Source organism: Camarhynchus parvulus, chromosome 2, assembly GCF_901933205.1.
Source record: "Camarhynchus parvulus chromosome 2, STF_HiC, whole genome shotgun sequence".
Lineage (NCBI taxonomy): Eukaryota > Metazoa > Chordata > Aves > Passeriformes > Thraupidae > Camarhynchus > Camarhynchus parvulus.
Genome location: NC_044572.1, coordinates 85,417,054 through 85,442,347, shown reverse-complemented (window position 1 = coordinate 85,442,347; position 25,294 = coordinate 85,417,054). Strand labels below are relative to the sequence as shown.

At 39.4% G+C, this 25,294-nt stretch overlaps 1 protein-coding gene across 8 annotated transcripts in view; it reads right to left on the bottom strand.

The window, feature by feature from the left end:
* The window catches only part of FHOD3 (formin homology 2 domain containing 3), a 374,923-nt gene that overhangs the window by 38,861 nt on the left and 310,768 nt on the right, over window positions 1-25,294 (bottom strand). For all 8 annotated transcript variants that reach the window (XM_030944141.1, XM_030944134.1, XM_030944138.1 and 5 more), the window contains 5 exons: window positions 23,861-24,750; window positions 17,513-17,671; window positions 9,017-9,199; window positions 4,368-4,487; window positions 3,707-3,868 (listed from right to left, as the gene is read on the bottom strand). In XM_030944141.1, the coding sequence (XP_030800001.1) occupies window positions 3,707-3,868; window positions 4,368-4,487; window positions 9,017-9,199; window positions 17,513-17,671; window positions 23,861-24,750 (1,514 nt within the window). The remainder of the gene's footprint in view (window positions 1-3,706; window positions 3,869-4,367; window positions 4,488-9,016; window positions 9,200-17,512; window positions 17,672-23,860; window positions 24,751-25,294) is intronic.

Here is a 25,294-nt window from a genome sequence, read left to right as displayed (position 1 = left end):
GCCACAAGTTTTGCAATAACTATACCATTTTGTTTCTGGTCTTTCTAGTTCCTTTTTGGTGGGGCAGCCTGTTTCCTTTATGTTTTTGGGTTTTTTCATGAACTAATGCTCAGGAAATTCTTATATGATGCACATTTCAGGGGAAGGGGCATCTCTGTTTACAGGATGGAAATTGTTTAGCCTTTGTGGTTTCTGAAAGATGTTTGTAGGCAAAATAGAGCTCAAAATACAGCCTAATCCACAGTGATATATTAGTTCTCCTTTCCTGTCAGCTTCCCTAAACCAAGATTTCGCCTTGTCTGTGAACATTCCCTTGAAGAGGGCAGCTTGGATGGCTTCCACATCCTAACTCTCTGATTTGTGGCAGCTATGATCAAGTGGGAATAGAGCTTGTTACAGTAATCCATCAGTGGTTTAACACATGCAGGAACATCCCAAGGAGGGAGACCTTGGGCGACACGGGGAAGGTTAAGGCTGTAATTTCTCTTAATGTGATTTTGTCTGGCCTTTTTGGATTTTCATCCGCTTTGGGCAGGGCCACTGGATCAGCAAACCACAGACTGAAAGACTGTGCTCAATTTTGCACGCTCTTAAACCTAATTTTTTTTTTTAAGTGACAGCAGTAGGTTAAGCTTTCTTCCACTTTCTATGATTGAAAAATAGAAGAACCACTTGGGAGAATACCATGCATGGTTGGTGAGAATTTTGGAAAACAAAGGCTCTTCTCTTTTGTGGTAATTTTTCTTCTTAGTGATTAACTTGATCCCAATCTAAGAAAAAAGGGAAATAATTTCTTAGCAAAGAGAAGAAGTAGGAAATGAGAAACCAATATACCTAAATGTTAAAAAAGTAAGAATCACTCAAATTAAAAACAAAAACACAACAGAAAGTTAAATCTTCCAAACATGAGAAACCAAACTCACTGAAGGCAATAAACGAGAGCCTAAACATAGGCTGTACAAGAGGAAAACTAGGAGAAAAGAGATGGAATCTAAAGAGAAAATATCTAAGGATATAAAACAAAAGCCACAAACTCCTTTATGGTACCAAAAAAAAAAAAAAGAAAAAAAAAAAAAAAAAGAAAATATGTAGGAGGTCCTGGATCACTGGGGAGGAAAGAAACTGAGGAAGACAAAAATTAGAGAAGGGAAGCAAGATGACTTCTTTTCATCCAACTTCACCACAGAGAATGTTGGGGAAAAACCTACTCTGGTGCTCCTTTCCTTTTTCTGTATTATATTTTTAAGAGATGTGAACTGATAGTAAGGTTTGAAACCTTACTAGCAGAAATTCATGTTGGAGAGAGATGATATCTTACAAAGAAGTAAACAAGTAGAATACAGTAATTATGACATCAATCAAAATAAAGAAATTAAGCCACTGGCTAAAATGAACATGAATATGTATGAAACTATACTTGGTAACTTAGAGAATAAAAGGATAGTAGAAGTTTTGCCTATCCCTAGAAAAGCAGCAATGTTGGGGCTGAGGTCCAGGTTTTGTTACTGCATCTGGTAACTTGGCTGAAAGGATGAGTGACAGGAAACGTAACACATAAAAATAACCAGTATATTGTGAATGTTTATAAAATAGGAAATGGATAAGACTAAGTAATGAAAATTAAATTTCAAAATCTTTTCAAGGGACTCATGGCAGGCCACCTATGAATTGTGAGGTTAAGAGAGCAAAAGAAAAGAAGGAATACACATTGATTCTCGTTTGTTGACAGGGCTAACAACAGGCATCTCATGGTTTGTACTTTGTTTATCAAAATAATCTGGAAATAAGGAAGGACATCCAGAGGGTAAAATCTACAGATGGCAGGAATATTTTCAGATTAGTCCTGACTGAACTGAATTATTAGGGGTTTGAGAGATAAGCAGCAAATCTTCTTCAGCAGATCATGGTCACTGCTATAGACTGCAATGAAGTGCAGAGTGCATGGCAGCATCCGACTCCCTTGGGAGTTCTGAATGCTCTGTCAGCTCAGGACAGCCTGGCTCTCCTTGGGAACTGCCCTGGGACAATGGGTGTCCAAAGGGTACCAGCAGTCAAAGAACACAGAGAAAACCTCAGAACATCTAACAAAAGGTAGCAGAATGGACAAACACAGTAAGATTTGACAGTGATAAGGAGAGGCTGGAATACTGTACTTAATATTGTTTAACATATTCCAAAAAATTAAGATGAAGGAAAAGTGTGGAAATGGTCTCATAAACAAAAGACATAAAAGGATCATTTAAGACTTAGACAAGGATCTGAGCAGCCTAGTTTAATCTGGTCTTGCACTGAAAAGGGTGATGGATCATATGACCTTCAGAGATCCTTTCCAACCTAAGTTATTCTGTTAATTAGAAAGAAAAAATATTTTATTGGTCAGTATATTCAGACAGTAATTCCTGAAACTAGCAAATTGGACAGCAGAAAAAATAGATTATGAATTCATTTTTGCAAGAGCTCCACTAGGAGCCAAAATAAGATTTCATTTTTGCAGTTAAAAAAAAGTATTGTATTATACAGATGTCCTGGGTTGTGGGGCAGAGTTGTTTGCCCTGACACTCTCCAGCTCCTCTCCCAATATCCAAATAAGGTGGCCTTTGGAAAAGAACTCATCCCTCTATTTGATGCACATAATGAGAATTATGGCTCATGAAATAATATTTTTCTAGGAGAAATCTTTCATTCCCTTAGAAAGTTCTTGTGCTCTTCTGTCAAGCAGCTGGTATTGGCCACTGTCTGAATCAAGACACTGGACTAGAAGGACACTATAATTATCTGCTGTAATTATTGCCATTTCCATGAGACATGACTCCTAAAGAGAAATTTTATGTTTGCTATCTCCCATGTTTACATTAATCAAGCAATGTACTATTTTTAAGGGTTATTAATGAAATTTCACACTCTGAGAGATTCAAGAGTGAGTTTACAGCGTTCCTATCATGCCCACCCACAGCATGTAATAATCTTCATACCGTACTGAGCCATTGACCAGACCTATGCATTAACCAGGGAATTATCATTTTTTGACAAGAGGTGCTGCAACAAAATTCCTTTATTTCTATTCATGTTCCCTAACTCCTAAGGAGATCTCAAGAGATCATCTGGAGATGCTCCAAACCCACCTGGACTTTTCTTCTGCAACCTGCTTTAGGTGAACATGCTTTAGCAGGGGGTTGTACTAAGTCACATGCTGAGGTCCTGTCCAACCCCAGCAATTCTGTGATTCTGTGAGTTAAACCAAGTATTTCAAGGACTCTTTAATTCTAGAGACAAATTTTATTAGTAAAAAATTCATTCCTTCCATTGGATTTAAAATACAATCAGGCATCTGCCTTTAGAGATTCCCCCAAGCCACAGAATAAATGAACCTGAAGATACTGGTCAAAGTTTTAACTTGAAAATAGTTCCCAATAGTTATATACATTAATAATGTACATAACATTAGCATGGCTGTCATAACCAATGGCTGCCTAAGAGTGCTCTGATGAAGGAACCTTGTGACAGACACAAATAATGTTCAGAAGAGGGAATACTGGCATCTTTGAAACTCAGTGCAAATGACACAATGAACACATGCTTATAAATAGGGCTGCAACCAGGGAGGCTCAGAAAATCAAAAAAGAGAATAGAATAAAATCTTAAATATATCACTTCAAAGAGGTGTTATAAAAATTTACATATAGATGTATTTACCTACTGGACATACCTTGGCTGACCTAGTGATGGCCCCGATCTCCGAATAAAGATCAGTGCTGTCTGGGAACTTTTCTACCACCATAGTGCAGACATGGTGCAGGAGGGACTGTTTGTGCACTGTGTCCTTGACTTCTGGAACCTTCTCGAGGTAGCTCAACTCAAAAGCTTTGGCCTGTAACGAAAAAAAGGGCATTAAAAATAAAGACACTAAAAAAACGACATTAAAAATAAAAATGCTTACTCCTTCCCATGCAGGCTAGCAGACAAAAATGATGACCAATAAGGGATAGAGGGGAAAGAAGAAGAATCCTACAGGAGAGAAAACTCCTTGCTTTTAATAATTTTTAACTTGCTGAAGACTAGGCCTAAAATCAGTCCATCTGCAGTGAAATGACCCACGACACAGTTCTCACACTTTGAATGCAAAGCATCAATACTACACTTAAGGGAGTTACACTAGAACAGTGCTTAGTTCCACTTTCCTTCAGATTATGCTGAAAGAGGCAAGACACAACACAAAACACCCTAACACAGAAAAAAAGCACGTTATGTTCCCTAAATTACTTTTCTGGTACAAAATAAATAGTGGGTTGCAATTTTCACAATGGTTTTGACTTCTGTTTTTTTGAAGAAAAAAAGCTGCAGGGGAAATGCTGGGACATCAGGCTTACATTGGTTCCATTCAGAAAGTTCCCAATGGCTAGCAGAGTAGAAAGGATAAATCCCAAAGTTTTATTGTGCTCCAGTTGGTCCATTCCCTCCTTCAGGTCTAGCAGCGGTTCTGCAACTTCCTACCATAAGAGCAGAAACAAGAAAGTGAAGGTTAGTTTTTAATTCTATGGTTTAGATTAATTACTGCAAAAAGTTCCTGAACTGGCGTCTTGCAGAGTGTAAACTGGCCATGTGTACTGGCTTTCTTCCATGTTCCAGCTAATAAATCACATGCAAGGACAGCAAAAAAAGTACATAAAATATTTTCCTACTGTTGTTCCTTCATGTGTGCAACTGCCTTACTTGTCCTGGGGACTATCCTGTAATTCCAAACAGGAGAATGCTGCTGCATGTCAGTTAAATCCATGAACACCTCCAAGCCCCAACTTATAAAAAAGCTTCATAAAAGTATTTTTCTAATCTTTGAACAACAAATTTAAAAATTTAGACTTAAAATTTGTAGCTTGACCCTACAGCTTTCTTCAAACGATAGCTATTTCTGTGATTTAGATATGGTTTTGAGCTTGTGAGAATTTAAAACTGAAAAAAATCTGCTGTAAACATCAAGCTTTACAAATAGCCTCATTTCAATATTTTAATTTAATGCATCTTCCATTTACACGTTATCTGAATATAGATGTGCATACTGGTAAGGCTTGAAATCATAAATTCTGTTCTATTACCTCAGGAAATGAACTGCACCAGAGAGTTCAAAGGAAGAGAGTGAGGCTAATTGAGTTGACAGAACTTATTTTTATGTCTCTGTGTGAGGCCCAGGGTTATTTATTTTGTATGCACACTAACAGTTCACATTGTTTCTATCTTCAAATGCCATTCTAACATCCGTGAGCAGCATTCTTTTCACAGAATCATAGAATGGTTTGTTTTGGAAAAGACCTAAGGATCATCTAGTTCCGACCCCTGTGCCATGGGCAGAGAGACTTTTTTCCCAATTTCCCATGTTGTTATACTCTTTATGAGCCAAGAAGCCAAAATTAAGCTGCTATTTTAGACCAAGAGGCAAAGTAATTGAGAATTTCATTTTCTTGGAGACACACAATAATGTCTTCAACAACTATAGCGATATTTTACCATAAAAGATTAATCAAATATATTTCTAGTCCCTATAGAACAATTTGTCTCTTTAAAAGAATATGGAAAATTAAAGACAAATTAAGAGATGAGATAATGAGCTAAGTAGTTTATACATCAGAGGAGAGGTGTTAAATAATCCAAGACTCTATCAAAGTGAATTAAAATGATACTGCTGCACAGTATTCTTTGAGCTGCTTTTAAATCAGAGTTGATTTAGTTTGTTTTGTTGCATCATGGGATGACTCAAACTGCTCTGAATCTGTGGTAAACATGGGCTTCTGAACTATTTCATTTAGATCAATTTTCAGCCTGCCAAAAAAACATTGTTAAAAGACTAATTTAAAACATTCTCCAGGTGAATAAGAAGGTGGCATAAGAGGCTTCCAAACCAGGCCATACTGAGCCCTTCATTGAGCCATTTAGACAAGTTATCTAATCTTAGACTTTTCTGCATATAGTACGCATTTGTAATTACTCTTTATTTCTTATTGTATTGTAGGATTAAAAAACAAAAAAGCGTGCAAGATACTGAACAATCAGACAAATTTCTGATTTTTTCAAATTTACCCACTCTTGTTTCCTATAAAACTCACCTTCTATCTAAAGAGGGCAGATAGAGAAGGCAGAGCTACCTCATATCCTTGGATATCACATTTTTATTTTTCAGCTAAAAATTAGGTTTGAATGAAATTTGAGGATTGGTCCAGAACTTCTGTCTGAAAGACACCTTATAATGCCTGATTCAATGTTTGACGGACATGTAAAAATGAACTCAACTCATTGTACTTTTTTCATTTCTGCACCTGCTTTTATTAATTTTGTGACCTTTTAAGTAGTCAGCAAAAAGGATATATTTGTCTGCAGTGATCTTAATTAAAAAAAAAATCAAAGTTTCTATTCGTTTTTTAAGACTTTTACAGCCTGTTTGAGATAATAGAAATTGACAATATCTGCATCATAAGTAATTCCATATGAGGAATGAGTAGGAACACAGTGCATTTTTTAACCTCTTCTGTCTGTGCATTTAAACTAGGATACCAAAAGAAAGGAGAGGGAAATTATTGTTCCACTAATGACCTTCGGTACGCATTTAAATTAACACTGATTCATTTTTCTTTAACTTTAAATTTTCTATAGAGAGCAAAGAGTGAATATTTATTCATCCAGTTCAGCTCCTTACAGGCTGCGGATGCTCCCTACAAATGTACCCCTACTTGCTTCAGCTAATTAAATTCAAGCTAAGAAAGATGATTTCCCTTATTATACCTGAAAAGCTTTTAATTAACATAAAAAATGTATCACTTAACCCATTTCTTGAACAATTCATATTCCTTTCTTTCAGGTTGTCAGAGATGAAGCTAAAACCTACTTAGGCAGAACCCTGTTCTGGGCAGGTGAAGAGTCTCATGTATGAGAACCCTGGTCTTACCAGTAATTCAGGTATTTCCCACTGTTGGTAACAGGGACCATCTAAAACTTCCAGCCTCATGGAAATAATAGCACTTATATCTTACATAAAATGTATGTGTGACTTGGTAAATAATATGAGTGCATTCTGGACTGCTATGAATTTTCCTTATTGCAAAATCAGATTAAAAAAGAAAAGATCAAGCGAATGCCAGACAAAAAAAGAAAAGCAAAGCTGTGGAGCTAAGTGATTCTAGGACCTATATTTCATGAAGGTTTTGACCTTTTGCAGATAGGTCTTCTGCAAAAACATAGTTTCAAGAATAGAAGAATGTTAGCAGCTCAAGGGTCTCTTTTATCATCATAATCAATAATGTAAATTACTTCATTTTTTAAAAATGGAATATCACAGTATATTATTTCAGTCCAAATAACATGTACATTTACTGATTACCTGGAACTCTGACCTTAACCTTCTGTCACTGGAGACACCCAGATGCTCACTCTGCCTTACACTCCTGATGTCTGATCCTGTTTCTTTGTCCTCACTCAAGACCCAAGCTGTCTGTCCTATCTATGCTTGTCTGCTAGGCTTATCATATGCTCCGCATACTTTATCACACTTATCACATGTTACTTCCTCTACCATTTTATGGTAAGTACTGTGCTTAGTCCTATCTACCTTCAAACAGGGACAAAAATGTTGGTTTTGTCTTCCCTACAGCTGTTGCTTCTCTGAGTAATTTAAGTATTTGAGACATTTTGTACTAGTGTCCATTCTACATGGATTTTAGCTGGCCATAAATTAACTTTGTGGCAAAAGGAAACTCAGAATTTCTTTAGCTTTTAGTGGTGCTTCAAATGTTGCTTTTTGATTGAGAGGACCCTAGAAATTCTAGGTATATGCAGAGATTAATAACTACTGCTAACTCACCTTACATGAAAGGTACAATTTAGCCTTGTGGTAACTTCAAAGCAGAATAAATAGCTGCACCAGAGTGAAAAAAAACCAAAACAAAATGGAGAAAACTGGCAAAAAAGTATTCATGCCAGATACAAGTATTTTGCCATACAAGTCAGAAATGTAAATGGCTAATACTAAAACATTCCAATAAAAATCCTGAGTATTCATGTGATTGCATGTCCTAACATCTAGGAAAATGAAATAAAGGTTGAGTTACCTTGACAGTATCACGTGCAAATCAATCCACTGTTGCACAACTCATTAAATAACCATTGCTAGGTAAACATAAGGAATTTTCACAACCATGTGGAACCTTCTTCACCTTTCACTTTTTAGAATCCATATCACACAGTTATACTGATTTTTCAATACACACCTATGTGCACAGATACAAAAGGAATATGTAGAGGAGAGAGCTGCTTTAATGGCAATGCCAGGGGTATGCACCAGAAGTGCAGCCAAAAAGAAGCTCCCATGCAGAGATTCCTGGAAGACCTTGTGAAAGGCAGCAAGTACCTGAAATCCCCTACACAGTTTCATTCTGTCTCACCTATGCACCAAAATTTTATCCTCTTTTTTAAAATTTGTTTCCATGATTCATCATTCTTGACAGACACCCCAATTATAGTGTTCTTTGAATGAATGCAAAACACGGAGAAGATGGCAACAACTGTGTGTGACTGAGCTGAACTGTCTTATCTTTTGTTTAGAATTTTGAGAGCTATACACAAAAAACCCTTAATGGATGGTGTTTTCCTTAGTTCAAATGCATGTAAGATCAATACTCTTATGCTATAAAACTGAATACAGTAGTCCTCACTCAATCTTTACAAAAAAAAATTCTCATTGCTCTGAAGTAATTTCCTGAATAATAACATCTGGAGAAGATGCGGCAGAGATTTAGCTCTCTTCTTTGTTTCAATATCATTAGTGACTAATTAAAGGAAGGAAGACATAATCTTTTAATTTTCTTTTATAGAAGGAAGAGATTATGAAGGATCAGTTTAGCTGTTTCCTGCTTGGCCACCGAAACAAAAGCGACCCATTTACCATTTCCTCAAAATGTCCATATAATACCAAGGTCAGGGAAAGATTAGGCAAAGCCTCGGAAGAGTCTCCACCCATCCCTGTGCTTTTCCTCACCTTTTCCACTATCTCATAGTCCATCTTGAAAGCCCAGAGCTGGAGCCTGGCAGAGAGTTCACTGATGGAGGAGAGGGTGAGAAGGAACTGCTCAGCGCTGCCCAGGGGGACATCGGGATTCGCCAGCTGTGCCTCCTGGATCTTCTGCTTTTCCTCCTCGGTGGGGATCATGGTCAGGATTTTCTGTACAGGGAGCCAAAAGGCAAACATCAGTGGTGGGGCTGAAAGGAGTGTGAGGGCTGGTTGCTGTGTGACCCCACAGCAGCCACAGTAGAAGTCCTTAAGTCCTTGTCTGTTAAACTAGGACAGCACAGCAGCAACCAAGAACTAATCCACTGTAAAAGGAAGCAAAACAAGGACTGCTATCTCACACACCTGCAGTTTGTTTAAAAATGTATCTGGATTGAAATTTTTATTTTTTTAAAGTCTGTATTCAGTAGATAGTAAGTGGCTAATCATGGGATGAAACACTGAAGGCATGAAAGGAAATTGGTTAGGACTCATCTCATCGACTTCCATATGTTTAAGTCAGAACTTAATATCTTTTTGCAAATTACATGTGGAAGTAAGGGTAGAAGGAGAACAGTTTTGTGGCCTGTGATTTACAGCAAGTCAGACTAGATTTTAAGGTCCCTTTTAGCCCCAATATCTATAAATCTTCTAACACACTTCTAAGTATACAGGAATAACTTGAAGACTCCTGTCCCTTGCTGTCCCCATCATTTCTTACTTTTGTTCAGTCTGTTTTGTTTTTCTTATGGAACATGGGAACTATTACAGTTTACTAGGTCACTCCTAAAGATTTTACCCTAACCAACAACTTCCCAAGGAACCAAGGAACACGCATTGAATTTAAAGCTGAATTATGCACTGCATAACTTATGGCCTTTTTTTCTTTTTATCTGAAAAAGGATCTCAGTATTTTCAGTTTCTGCTGTCAGTGTGGTACAAAATATTTAAATTTTCCCTTTAAGTCATGAATTTTACAGGCTTGTTTAAATGTGGCAGCTTTCCTTCTGAAATTATTGCTCTCTAAGTTATTGCCTCTTAATCAGTTTTTAACACAATAAATGCACTTCAAAATAAAAAAGAAAAGCAAAACATCATAAAGGCATCAGATAAATTAAGGTCTCTACCCTACTGATCAATGCCTCCTTAAAGCAAAGCAGATTTTTAACACAACTTATGTTTATTCATCTCAGGAATGACATGTTTTTGCTGTAGCCGTCTATAATGATAGAGGCTGTTTTGAAGGGGAGGAGAGAATAATAAAAATACAGCCAAAGAGCTATCAGACCTGCCAATCCAAACTACAGCCTTGTTCCAGCCCTGGACATAGCCAATTCATCAAAGCAGCACAACTGCCCCCTTCCAGTACTGAAAGTTTCCCTGGCTGTTTGTACAGTGCTGGAGCTAAGTGTGGATAGAGAGCAAGGGACTTCTGGTCAATAAGGCAAAGAACAAGAGTTAAGCAGACAAATAAGGTTCAATTTGTTGAACTGGGCCTATTTAATTTCAGCCACAGCATTTCTATTGCTGTCCATTTTCTTCTGTTGACTTCTGTAAACATTAATAAAGAAGCATTTTTTCTGTTAATATTGCCTCTCTCTCTTGCTCTTTGTAATAAATGACCAAAAAAAAAAAAAAGCCTCCTTGCTTGGAAATTCAAGATTCTACCTTAATAAATTAATATCTTAAGTAAAAAAAAAAGAAGAGGAAGTGGAGGAAAATCCCTCAACACACTGGTGCTTTTCCTTAGCCTGAAAGGACTGCTTGGAAAATATTCTGATGTACACATGTTTCAACTGACAGCATTTGTGTATTGATTTTGAGATGTGCCTGTCATCCATCCATCCATCCATCCATCCATCCATCCATCCATCCATCCATCCATCCATCCATCCATCCATCCATCCATCCATCCATCCATCCATCCATCCATCCATCCACCCACCTAGACATGCTGAAATCTGTAACTTGGGTCATGCCTAACATAAAACTAGATTTCTAAGTAGCAGCTTTATGGGCTCAGTGCTGAATCAATACTCATGTAAAAAAGTCTGAAAAAACCCCCCAGACTGAGCCTGAAACTCATAAAGAAAGGTGCTTTGCAGTGTCCCTTGAAGGAGTCAGGCATCTTAGTGCCTACTTCTCTCTTCCACAAGAGGAAGACACGCCCTCAGCTGAGACAGGGCAGCTTGCAAATAGGATCATATTGGACATCCATACATGGAGAGTTTAGCAGTAGCCATGTGATGGGTGTAAAAATGCTTCTGATGCATTTTTGAAGCCTAACACTGCAGCAGCATTCTCAACTGCCTCCTACAAATAACTAGGATTTTGGCAGCTACTCAGGGATCCCACAAGTATTTTGTGGTGGGGCAATGCCTTCACTCCAAATTTTACATTGCTTTGGGGCATTTTAAAGAGAGCAAAGAAACAGTAAGCTTTATTTCCAAAGGGACTCTCCTCCTCCTTGAGCTTTATATAAACATCACAAGATAGATGGAGCTGACAAAAAGCATTCAAGTCCAAGTTCTGCAAGACTGCTGTGCTGCATACCATACTATGTGAAACAGGGGATGCCAAACAAAAGAGGCTGTGCTTGTGGTGCCAGCTGCTGAGGATCAGCCTGGCTGCTGAAAGCCATGCCTTGGTGGGGCCAGAGCTGCTGGCAGATCTCACACCATGCAGGGTGCAAGTGCCCCCATAACAACGACCTACACCAGCACCCCTGACCTGCTTGGGCAAATGATTCTGATCCTGCTGGTCATCATCCTTGGTGTGCCCCTGAGCAAGTACTGAAATGCTCCTCTTCTTGATTTCCACTCTGTGACTAATTTGAGCCATTTCTTTGGTGCTGGAAACTGATGAGTACACCATCTGCCACTTTTTTATTATTTTAGTTTTTATTTCTATTATTTTTGGAAAAAAAAAAACCTAACAGTAAAAGTAGCACAAAATCACAGCAGGGCAGAAGGTTCCTGGCACCTGATGTGACCATTAAATCATAAACAGCTTAGAGTCCAACCATTAGTTCATCCTGCTCTTCCCAGTACACAGAATCCCAGAGTGGCTTATGTTGGAGGGGACCGCAGTGGGACTACTGATCCAAGCTCCTTGCTCAAGGAACCGTGCCAAAACATATGGCACAGGATTGCAACCAGATGGTTTATGAATATCTTCAGTGAGGGAGACTCCACAGCCTCTCTGGGCACCCTGTTCCAGTGCTTGGTCACCTGCACAGTAAAGAAGTTCTTCTTCATATTCAGGTGGAATTTCCTGTGCATCAGTTTCTGCCCATTGCTCTTGTCCTATTGCTGGGAACTACTGAGAAGAACCTGGATGTATCCTCTTGACACCCTCCCTTCAGACACTTAAATATTCTCAGTTTGCTCTTCCCCAGGCTGGAGAGGCCCAGCTCCCTCAGTCTTTTCTTGTAACTGAGGTGGACTCAGCAACCTTCAGGTCAATGAAAGAAGAACTGGTGATCAATAAACCCTATGCTCATATTCTCTAGTACATGTGACACATGTATTTCACCTTCATGCATTCTCACACAACTGTTTGGGCCAGAGCCTTATGTTTTGAGGAAGACATGTGTGCAAATAATCTAGGAAAATAAGCAATTTTTGCATGAGATAATGGACCCCCATTATTCTGCTGCCAGACTCAGCCACCTGCTTGAACTTCCAGCAAAGGGATCAAACTGCTCATTTCCTGGACTCTGCCATCCTGAGGTATAATCTCCAAAAGTTCCTAAGAGGGAGGACTTACAAAAGCAACATATGGCTGAGGGTGATGGACCTCAGTGTGGGATGCAAGGAAGCACCTAAGCAGTGATGGTGAATAGCCCAGAGCCTCTGAGGAAATTAGGTGCTTAAGTTTTCTCTTTCATGAGATGCTGGGGCTTCTCAGTGATGATGAGGTTGCAGGGGTGTCTCATCTTTGGTGTTTGGTTTCACCTGATCTTACCAGGTGAACAACAGCCAAAGAAAACAGTAACTCAAATATCTGTTTGTTGTTGTTGTGTTCAAAGCTTTCGGCTTGAGGACCACAAATACGTAAGCTGCGTCACCAAGTACACATTAGTGGGTATTTCACCAGCTGTTTGACAGGTCTCAGAAGACAATCCAACTCCTGAAAGGCTCTCTCACATTTCAGGTTCCCAGGCAGCTGTTAACAAGACCCAGTGCTGGTTTGCATTACCTGCTGAAACTCTAAGAAAATGTAACAGCATATGAAGGCTAGAACTTCACTGTAAGGGAAGCTGCCTGCACTAATTTTATTACAACTCTTCCAAAAATGATCCAGTTCTGAGAAAGAATTACATCTTAAATGCTGATGACCATCCCTGTAAATCAGGAACTGATACCTCAGTCAGACCAGTCCTCTTCCTCAGCTCTCTACAGAAATACATGAACATGTCATTGCTGGTCACAGGAACTGCAGATTACGTTTTGGTTTGCTGCAATGAGAGAAAGTGTGTTTTTTTTTTTTTTTTAATAAAGTCTGAAACAGATTAGGGCTGTGGTATGCTGACTGTGGGTCAGCAAGGCACCACTGAGGCCATTCTCTCTTCTGTCTAGACTTGTGAAAAAAGGTGTTCTTCCAGGTCACACAAGCTAGCATAGTTTGAAACATCACACTCTTACAAAGCATTAGACAAACAAATTGGAAACTGCAAATGTTGATGTACCGTGTCAATGATCAGAATAAAAATGTAAATACCTTACTTGTTTCAAAAAATCAAATTTTGATTTCTCTTTATACATATCACCATCTGACTTCTTAACATCAAGCTCTCACTTCCTACCCCTTTTTACATCTCAGGGCTATCTAGCCACTCCAGACACCAATACTTCAAGCTATTTATTATGGGTATGCAGGGTGTAGCACACCTGGGTAAGGAGGGTACAGCACATCCAGAGAGATTTTTTTTCATTTCAAAGATTTATTAAAAAGCTATACCTACTAATGCAATCAACATTGTGTAGCATCACGAAGCCATATTCTAAAGCAGAAAACAAACCATGCTAATTTCCTCATAGCATTACCCTAATTTTAGTCTGCTAAATTAACCATAGTCTTTGGTATTGCTTGATTTTGGTCCACGTTTCCTTACTAAGCAGCCCTTTATAGAGGGATCCACTCATTTCCTTCTCTACAGACAAGCACCAAGGACTGGTTTATTGGACTCCCTTCTTGCAGTTGCCTCTGATACATAAAAATTAGGCGCCAGGATTTTAAACTTGCCTCTTTTGCTTAGCTCACAGAAAGACCTCATCCATTGTAAGGAGGCAGTTCTTTACTCTGCAGTGAGCTCCAGGTTGTTTGAACACAATGAATGCCAAGTTTTCAAAGAAAGGAAAACACAAGCACTTTCGCAAATGTAAGGTGGCACAAAAATTTTTTTTTTGTTGGACTGGCTCAGGCTTGCAAACACATGATGTGCATTCCTTTGAAAATACATTTCAAACAGTGCCTGCTTTGCATACTAAGCGGACTACATCTGCCTTTCTAGTGTCATGGCCCCACTTTCTGCCTTTTTTCACAGCTCAGGGGTACCTACCTGCTTTATGACCTAAAAATATAGAACATACTTAGGAATAGAGGGCTTTAAAATAAGTGGAGTATTTTTTCCACTTAGTTATATATTTAAAGTTAAAAAGTAAAGTATGGATTACTAACAAGAATTCAATGTCAAAAGCAAAGCAGCATTCAGGAGATGTAGGGCAGCAGTGGAGGCTCTACTGGACCTAGTGCTCCAACTATGGACTTGAGCATATGATGAACTGGGCTATCATGAACCTGGGCCTGCAGCCCACTGCATCCCTGCTTGTTGCTAGCACTACTGCCAGCACTGCTTTAGTCCACTGTCCTTAAAGGAATCCTTAAGGTCACTTTTAAGGCACCATTTAATCTACTGAGGTGCAGAACTAAAGGCACACACACATTCACATGACAGTGACAATGCTTCTCAGCAAAGGACACAACACAGAGCTCACTGCCAAGGCAAAGGATGGGTCAGGTGACTTTTACACTGTAGGTGCTCTGCTCTTTGTTGGTTCTGACAAAAGCTGAAGATGATCCTAAATTTTAGCTTCTCTGAAATATTAGCAGTGAAGGTTATGTTGCCACTGCACATATCTATTTTCCTGTCCTCTTTACATCTCTCTTCTGCTTACTGGATATGACATCTCTTCTAGACCTAGATCTGCACAATTATTGTGCAGAAAGGCTTTTGAGTATCCACTGTGGTACAATTTTTTAATTAGGCAAATTGCATTTTTTTTTCCATACCGGTCCTGACTCAATCAACCCATAGATAAGCTATCAATTGCATTATATAGCAAATTGCTGTATTATCTGTGGGGTTTTTAATACATGAAGCTGATTCTCACATTATTACTGATTCATTCAAAATGACTACCAATTATTTCCTGATGTTTAGATAGATATGAACCATAAAACCACAACAACCTCTCTTCCCTCTAACTTAAGGGCTAAAGCCAATGATAGAGAAAGAGAAGAGACAGAGGAAACAAAGCTTGCCTACATTGTAGAACAAAGGGGCAGTATGGAAAACTGAGTCAGGTTCTGCTGAAAACAGTGAGGCTCACAATAATGCATTTTTGTACCAACCTCTGTGCTACCTGGCCAATTCTGTGTAGCTTAATCCAGACCTCTCTATCACTATAAAGGTCTGACTCTGTAACATGCTGTAAGAAAAATATGTAATTTGGGATTGAAAAGGAAATTTGAATTCAGTGTAGGGTTTTACTTGATAAGAAGTAAATAAATATATATAACTGAGGAAAAAAACGCTTTTCTCCACGGACATAATCCTTTCCAACCAATTAAGACTTCACTCCTCAAAGTGCAAAGTATCTGGCCTCTGCTGCACTTACCCTTTCTCCTGATTTCAAATACCTGAATGATCACATGAGGATTACTCACATCCTTAGCTTCAAGCTGTGGGGACAGACCTCAGAGACCTTTTCTATAGTGCTGGGCAAGTATATTAACAGTGTACAATTTCCTGGTTTCTTGAATTCTTCAAATTGAAATCCACCTTCATATATATTTTAAATTAAATTATGGGTTCCTGGCAGCTAATGGAAAGGCCACCCAAGGGAGGGTGTGGTGGTACAAAGCACAGCTGCAGACACCACAACAGGTGGTTGGCAGATGGACAGCCCAGAGACAAATGTTGGCAGTGGAAAGGATGGGCTGTGCAGAGCACCTGAAGCCAGAGAAGGACACAATTCTAAGGAGATGATACCCAGAAGTTAATGAAGACTTGTCCACCTTTGTCAGCCATTTTATGTTGGACTTTGCATGGAAACACCACCTACAGCACTGAGATCTAACTGGCTGTGAGTTGGGCTTGGCTGGAGGGGTACTGCTCTCCAACACTTTAAAGCTCAGTACTGCAGACTGCAGTGGTGGGTACATGGGTTGGGTCATGAAAAAATTACTGGTTTTAGAGTGATTTGTCACCTTCGAGTAAAATATGCATATAGCAAAAAGCAATATAGCTTGAGGAAGAAATTATGTTCTAGTAGGGACAAATCAGCCCCTGGCTTCTAACTAGAAGGATCTTTTGCCTTAAGCATTTCTTTTGCATGCAACTGCTGGCAATACCATTTTCATTCCAGGAAGCTTTTCTCATTTTCTTTTGTAGTCAGCAAGGTGGAGGTGGAAAGGGGGAAATAATGAAACACAGTGCCAAACCACAAAAAGGTGACTGTGAATTAATATATGATTTCTGAGAGCCACTGATTGAGATTTGTAGTTGTGCAGATTACTCTCACTAGATGATACAGCCTTACTGAAAAAAAAAAATTGAAATGAATATGACCATAATGAAAAAAACAGTGGAGCCACAGGCTTCTTTTACACTTCACAGAAGAAAAATGTTTTGATAAAAAAAATAATAAACAGAGCTCATCTTGGATCTTAGTAAGAATATCTGCAAAGTCAAACATGTAGTGGTAAAAATTACATCATCTGTAATCTTTATACTAACTGCTTTTCTTCAAACAACAGTAACAAAGAAATGCTATTCTGGGCAGAACTAGTCGCTGTATTTGTTTTCCATTAGATATACAATCTAGAATGACTCCAACAGCAAGCTGGGCATGAAATTTATTAAACCCTGTACCTGTTGCATCAGCCCTAGTAACTCACTGCCTGTTTTTGCTGCTCACAATATTTCAGTCAAGCTTCAGATAATACTCTGAAAAACCTGACAGGAATTAACACCATTGCTACTCAAACAAAGCAGATAATCCACGATCACTGAGCATGCCCAGCCTCATGATACTTCCTGCTTCTGAGTCCACTGCACTGGTTTCACAAATTTCAACACAGACGTGACATAATACACCCCCTTCTCCGTCTTCCAAGACCAGTCCTGGCCTGTACCATATGCAAAATGAGGAAAAAAGTATTGAAGATGCCGACTTGAAGACATTGACTGTTCTTTCTTACCTCTATTCCTTCCTTGTTTAAGGCATATTCATCAAAGTTCAAAATAGCAGTCTTGATGGTGCGGGGAGGGGGCAGCACAGTCAAGCCAATATTAATGGCATTGCTTCGCTTTGAGTCCAACACAATGATCTCCTGTCGCTTCCCATCTGCAGCAGTTTTCTTGGTAAAGAATAGAACAAGGTCATTATTCGTCTGATCTGTTTTATAAAGGAAAAGTCACTCCTTTCACTAATGACTTCCCCCTCTCACAAAAGCTGACACTGACTGTAAACCTGATTTATTTTTAGGCATCAAAACATGCTGAATTCTTGTAGCATATCCTTATCATATCAACATGAGCTGTCCAGATTCAATCAGACATCTGAACGTTGCTGTGCAAAGCAGAGCTAGTCTGACACAGTCCTCAAAAGGGCAGTTTGGGGCAGGAGCCAGTTTGAAAAATACCTTAAACTGCCTCTGCCAGCCCAGAGCTCTGCTGTGCAGCAGGACTGGCCAGCACAGGCCTGCTGGGGCAGCAGCTGGGCAGCCAAGGGGCTCCAGGGCTCAATTCCCTGCTGGATGCACCAGTCTGGACCCTCTCTCACTTGTATGGCTGGCTGGGAAACAGAGTAGCTCCCACATGACTGCTAGCATTCTCCTGTGTTATAAATCCACCTTGGACACTGGCAAAGGAGCCATAGGTGCCTCTCTGGAGGCACTGGCTTGGTTTTCTGACCTTTGGCTGCCAGGGGAAAGTTCTTGCTGCTCATGATATGTCTGTCAAGTCCTTCATAGATGCAGAAACATTTAAACTCTTGTGCTTCTTACAAAGTTGTATTTGAGACTATCCATATCCTTGGATCTTAGCTTCAGTACAAGTAATAATAAAATCACAAAGAACTGGCAACCTATGCTTTAAATTCCGTTCTATAGGAGACCCAAGGAATTTTTTTCTCTTCCTCCCATCCTAATAGTGGCAAAATGTGAACCAACTATGCAAGCTGACTCAAAATCCACTTATGTGGCATAATGTAGTGTTGAATGTGCTCTTTGGTTTTATACCTCAGCACGTCTCTCTTTCTCTCTCTCATCATCCCAGGCTAGAAGGCGTCTCTTTGGTAACAATGTATGTCGTGCCGGGTAGCTGAAAGGTGAGAGGACTCTGCTCCTCATACTCAGGTTTTTTTTCCTCCCTCTGCATATATGTGAACATTGTAAACATGTTTTCTGTGGTTCTTCTAACCTTTTCCCTATCAGAGACGGGCTGAGGAATGCCATTGAGCACAGGAGTGTAGGGAGAAGTCCTGCACGCTGATGTTATCAGTCTTTGATCTCTTGTGGATTCGGGGAAAGCCCAGGAGGAGACTTACTACTCGAGTCTCAGTCTGTGCTCAGGATTGTTTTTTAGACTACTGAGCTTCGTCCTTCACTTTCCTTGGGTCTGCACCACAGCCACGGAGACACTGCCAGGCCTACGTGTTGTTTTTGAATTGGAAGTTAGCAAATATGATTTAATCAAAGCACCTCCAGCCGTGGACAGCCCATAATGGGGAATGCAGCTGTATCATTAAAAAGATACCTTCTTCTGGCACAGCCCAGAACCTTGCTCACACAGGAAGAGGTTTGCCCACCTTGATTCCTGCAGCCTGCCCAGCACCTATATGATACCACAGACCTTTCATCATACCAGAACAACTAACATGGTAGGATGCAACTTTTGTGCGCACATAGGACTCAAGGCAGGTGCTGTTTACAGGAATTAGGGAATACCGGAATACCGCATGTGTATGATCGGAAAAAGTAATAGGAAGGTTGTTTTTTTAAACTTAAACAGAAACAACAATTTTGCAGTAAACAGAATAAATTTAAGGAGAGCAAAGATAACTTTTGATTTTTTTTATCAGTTCTGTCAGAACTGATCTCTTCTTAACAGCTTAAAAGTATCCCCAAAGCCTTCCTGAATTTTCCCCTTTTTTAAAAAATAGTCTTATCTTTTTCTTGGGGAGCTACCTGAAGGATGTGAGATGCAGCTCCTCCTTTAATGCAGTAACTTTAACTTCCTGAACCACTAATCACATTCTCAGGACTACAGTTAGTGGCCAAGACCACATTAAGACCAAAGTGGGTTCACAAGAGACTGCTTCCTCTTGAGTTTGTATTGCACTAAGCCTTTTTAAAACCATACTTTTTACCTTGTCCTTTGGAGCACAGAATTACACAGCTCCAAAGAATTTATGCAGAAGAGAAAAGGAAAGGAGTTAAATTTAGGCTTCCCACATGTGGTATGGGTAAGTAAGTCTCAAATCTTCAGCTCTGTTTTTAGGCTCCCAAGTCTGACAAAAGAGACATTTTCATTTGGGGGACACAGGACGCTCACAGCTGGGATCACTGCGATCCCTACAGTGCACACACTCCTGAGCAATGAGTTGTGGAAGACAGATCAGCTGCACAGGGCATGAGTGCATGCAGGTATTTTCCACAGCTAGAACTGGTAACCCTTTTCAAAAACAGGGGCTGAAGAGATTTTAAATCCATTCCTGGGATGATGTCTGAGTTCCAAAGAAATCCTTTCCAAATAAATAAAAGGATGAAGAAAAGAGAAAGATTTTACGACTATGAACTTTACTACCTTACCACTAGGAAAAGAATTGCTTTTTGTCTGCAGTGAAATTGCACAGTGGAAGTGTCTGACTGTAAAATAAGCTACAACTACTAATTTCTACTACAATATTTGGTGACTTCAATCTGTGCATTATAAATTCATTAACAGAGAGTGAGTTAAAATGCTTGAGGGAACAGTGAACTAGTGCACTTGATTTTATATTTTAATGTGTCAGTCTGAAGTGCAATCCCTGAACTTCTGAATATTATATATACTATATTATTATGTGTAATTACAAAGTAATTATAAAATACAAGCATACCAGCTAGTATAATCTTTAGGAAACAAACACTTCTGCAATGTATTAACAATTATAGTGTTTATAAGACACTTTACAAAACCTAACTGGCCACATTCTCCTGCTTCTGTTGAAGACTGGGTAGTCCAGATGGATTATTTAAAACCCATTACCATCCCACAGAAAGTGATTTGCAGTGTGATGAAAACATAGTCTTAAATATGCCTCTTTGCTTTAATTAATATGGGAAGTAGAAAAAATTAAATAACTTTTCAAGTGGTCATATAAATAAACAATTATTTTATTAGTATCAATTTAGAAATATCTTCTGCCTTTAAAGTTGTAAAAGTCTGCATCAGTAGTGCACAAAAATCTACCTCAATAGTGAGATGACTTTTAGGTTTTTTTTTTTTAATTTTATTTTATTTCTATCTCAATTAGCAAGGATTTAGTACAAGAGATGTAAAATGGAATCGCTCAGCTGCCACTGACTTTTTCCAGGATATCTGTATGCAATCTTTTTCAGAAATTCCGGTCCACATTTATGACTTGTCTTGGCATTCACTGAAATTGCAACAAATCCTTTCAAAAGGAATATGTGTCTAAGCATGTGTACATGAAAACAGATTCCTTCCTTTTTCTCTCCTACTAATTTTTATGTCTGTGGGCACATGATGGATCACTATATCCCACAGGGTATACATGAATCAGCAAAATAATACTTTCATGCAAAACCAAGTGGATGGTAAAAGGGCTGAACAACAGCATTTGACTGAGGAGTGTCTGCATGTTTTCACTTCTCTTCACAGAAAAGTAAACACTTTGAAGTAATTTGCCAAAATATCTGCTTTGTTCAGTGGAGTGAGAAGGAAGGAAATACTACACTGCTTTGGAGGGGATACCTGATCACTCCTTCTATTGGCAAATATAATGTTGGGTGCTCTATTCTAAAAAATAAACCATCTGCAACTAAAGGTGCTTCACTAAATAATATCAATGTGCAAGTTTCTCAGTATGGCATAAGTTTTCCTAAAATCAAGAATCTCCTCTCGCAGTCCCAGCCCCCAAAATCCTGTATTATATCCCACAATTTTAAATCCACTTTATTTTATTACAGTCTATTGTGTTTAATGAAAAACTTCTCATGAGCCAGGAAGTAGCTGTTTATAGCTGTGTGTTGTGGAAATCACAGTGAAGGATTAGAAACTGGAGTAAAATTGGTTACAGCTGTATGAGAGAGCATAAGCACAACATAGAGCCAAGCTCCCCCTTTATGCATCCTGACTTTACTTTTCCTCTCATCCTTCTGAACTGTTCCTTTTCTGTGCACCTACTTCCATCTCTTAATATGAAATCTAGAGATTTGACTTCTGATTTGTTGCTCTGCACTCTCTTTTTTCGGCTGAACCAGCTGAGCTGTGAGTCAGACTTTACGATATTATAGCATAAACCTGTTTTGGATTGCAGCCATTGGACAGGAGAAACTAGACACAACGGGGAATGTGCTCTCTGGAAATAAACCAAGCAGTCTGGAAAAATCAAGACCTATCCTAATTTGAGTGTAATCTTTGTACCAAACCTCAAGTCTTTTACAGATTCGGTGGTCTGCCTAATTATTCCCACTCTCACTTCATCTACGGACCATCTCCTGCTCTGGAAGATTTGCTGGTGTTCACGAAAATCAGGCAGGAGTTTCAAAAGCTTGCACAGAGCTCTACTATGGTACTTCTCAGTCCCCATTGTTTTCTCTGCAATGAGACAATGAGACTTCTATGTCTGTGTTATGGGACAGGGTGGAAAGAGAGCCAAAAGTACAATGTCTCATGCAGAGAGCAGTTATTGGTAGCCAAGGGGAAAGCACCTAAATCATTCCTCAGACTTGCACCAATTTCAAAGAAACCTGCTCACTCATCTTCAGCCAGAAGCCAAAAGCTCTGCCAAAGCATCAGGCAGGTTTGAGAAGCAAGTGTGAGGGAGGGAAAATGGCCAAGGGTAGTTTGGGAACATGCACAATGATTGACTGGAAAAGTAAACAAGTCATAACTCCAACAACTTAAAATTTTATCAAAATTTCATGTAAGAATAAAAAATTAGGAATCAGCCAGAGTACTCCATTACAATGCTGGCACTTAGCACAAAGCTAAATTTTGGAAATGGCAAATATGTTATCATTCCACATTCAATTCAAGGAATTAAATATTTTATGGATCTAAGAAAATGCTCTCATTCCTTCCATCTATGAACCATCTGTGTCAGATTTCTATTTACGGGGAGAGAGATGAGGAATAGCACGCCACGGTGTCACCAGCATTCCTTCCTCAGCAGAAAAGGAATCAGAGAGAGAAATTAATCTCAGCATTGGCCAGATGAACAATCAGCTGGATGTGTTGTTAAAGGTGCTACACCATACGTTTCAGATTTGCATGCATCTGTGTTACAAAGAAATTCAGCTAAGAGCAGTGATGGCAGGACCTACATGAGCCATCTCTTTATGTATCTGTTGCACACTAGATACTTGGGAGCTTGATTATAGAAATTCCAATGTTTCCACTTTGTCAAGATGATCAAGAATGACTATTAGAAAATTTTGACTTAATAAACTGGGCAAGTGACACAGAGAACCTTTACTGTGAGACATCCAGATTCCAATTATACTGCTTAGAAGAAAAAGAGTTTATGTAGCCATGAAAAACTATTGTTCAGGCTAATAAATTTTTTAATGCTACTTCAAGTTCCTCTTAAGTGTAACTATTAAAAGCTTCCTTTTTTTGTTGATTCTAATGTTAAACAGCCATGTCATGAGCCTTTGTGAGTTTATTTTATAACAATACTAAGGAAGAGGGAATCCTAGCTACGGAGGTATTTCCTGTGCCAGCTTCTATCCCAAAAGTGCCACATTGTATAAATTAAAGATTTTAAATAGGCCTGTTCACCAGTATAAAACAAAAACCCAACACCCCTGCAGAGTTCAGCTGTAAACATGGTCCAGTTAATAATTCCATCCTTCAGAACAAAGCACATGTGTACTCTTTGCAGCAGATCCAGTCTGATATTCTAACCTTTCCACACAATGATTAGGAAAATATTACCAAGTGAAGAACTGTCAAATACACAGATATGAATCACCACGCTGTGACCTTTTTACGAGTGCAACAGAAAATATTTCAGATTCCAGTATCTCGTCTGGCACTCAGCTATGGACAATCTAATGTAAAATTTGTAGGTATTTGCCACCTGGAGTGATATCGCACAACTGGAAGACCTGAGACAGGAGGGCAACTTGGCACATACACCACCCCAGGCTCATCTCTAGCGTCAGGCCATGGAATATCTTCTGTCATAGGCCAAGCTAGAAACACATCCAGTAATTTCCACTGGTTTGATATAAACAACATAAATCACCTAGATCTAATTCAGAATGAATACCAATACAATAGCAGAAAAATAGCAAACTGAATACAAGCTGTACCTTTGTGACAGGCAGTTCTTTGGATTTAGACTCAAAGAGATGCTCCAGTTTGGAAGTGTCTACCTTAATGGGTTCCAGTTTCGACCACAGGAATTCTCTGCAGCGTTTGTTGTTTTTACACTGCCACTCAAATGGCCGTACCTCATTCCAAAACAGACGGATGGTTTTCTTCTTCTTTATAAATGCTGGCTGACCCCTAGAAACCTGGGGTGACCCTAAACCCTGAGGAGTGCTGAACAGTGGAGGAGGAGCCAATAAATTACCAGAGGGCGGTGGTGGAGGCGGACATCCAAACAAGGGGGGAGGTGGTGGAGGAGGCAAACCCAGAAAAGAAGGTGGAGGTGGAGGAGGGGGAGCAAGGGAGTCCCCAGGACCCATATCTATGTCCAACACATCTACATCATCCTCCTCCCCCAAGTCTGTAAAATCCATGTCCTTGATTTTAAGTTCTCGAGGATTAGCCATGAGCTGATCCCAGATGTAATCAGATTCCTTCTTTGTCTGTGCTGGTGTTTTCTCGGGGACCTGTTCACTGATTTCATCTTCAGGTACTGCTGTCCCCTTAGCCAGCTCACCACTGTTAAATTTTTCTGCAAAGGCTTTCACACTGCCTTGGTTGTCCAGATTTCCGATCTCCATCTTTTTGACACTTTCATCTTTGGCCTGCTTTGTGGCCTGAAGAATAGAGATCCTGCTGGCTAGGCTAGTGAGTGACTCCTCGTTTTCCTCCGTCTCCTTCTTTTCCTCCTTCGCCTCCAGCTCCTTCTCCTCTTCATCTTTGGGCTTTTTGTTATGCGCATACAACATGTCCAGCATAAACCGCTTGTTGTTGAGGATGTTGCTGCACTGCTCATTCACACCAGCATCCTGAATGGTCTGTGACCATGGACCTGCAATCACACACAGAGAGATGAGAAGAGTCAAGGGAAGGAAGTCAGAGCACCAAGAACACTCTTCAGCCAACAAAAAAACACTATGCAAGGAATGCATGTACAACTACTCTTAAACTAGGGAAACAGTTACTGTGAAAAATTTGAAATAAGATACAGCGCTGATATGGCCTGATCTTGATGGGTTCAGAGTAATTCTCAAAAAAGGAAGGGGACTAGAGAATAACATGTAGTTTGGTAGGGATTATATAACTTTCAAGATTTGAATGCTCAGGTTTCTCTTGAAATCTGTCAGGTTTCATTTTGTACTTACTACCTCAGCTCATTTTATACAACACATAAATTCTTATAACCTTTGGTATTTCAGAATGGGGCTTAAATATCATGACAATGACACAAAGCAGGTTATCATCATATTCTTCACCTGGCCATGTACTGGAACAACCTCAGGAAAATATTATCATATGAAAGAGATGTTCCTTGCCTGATGCCAAGGCTGACCTGTACTTGTTTACTTCTCCTTCTTCCACTCTGCTGGCTAGGG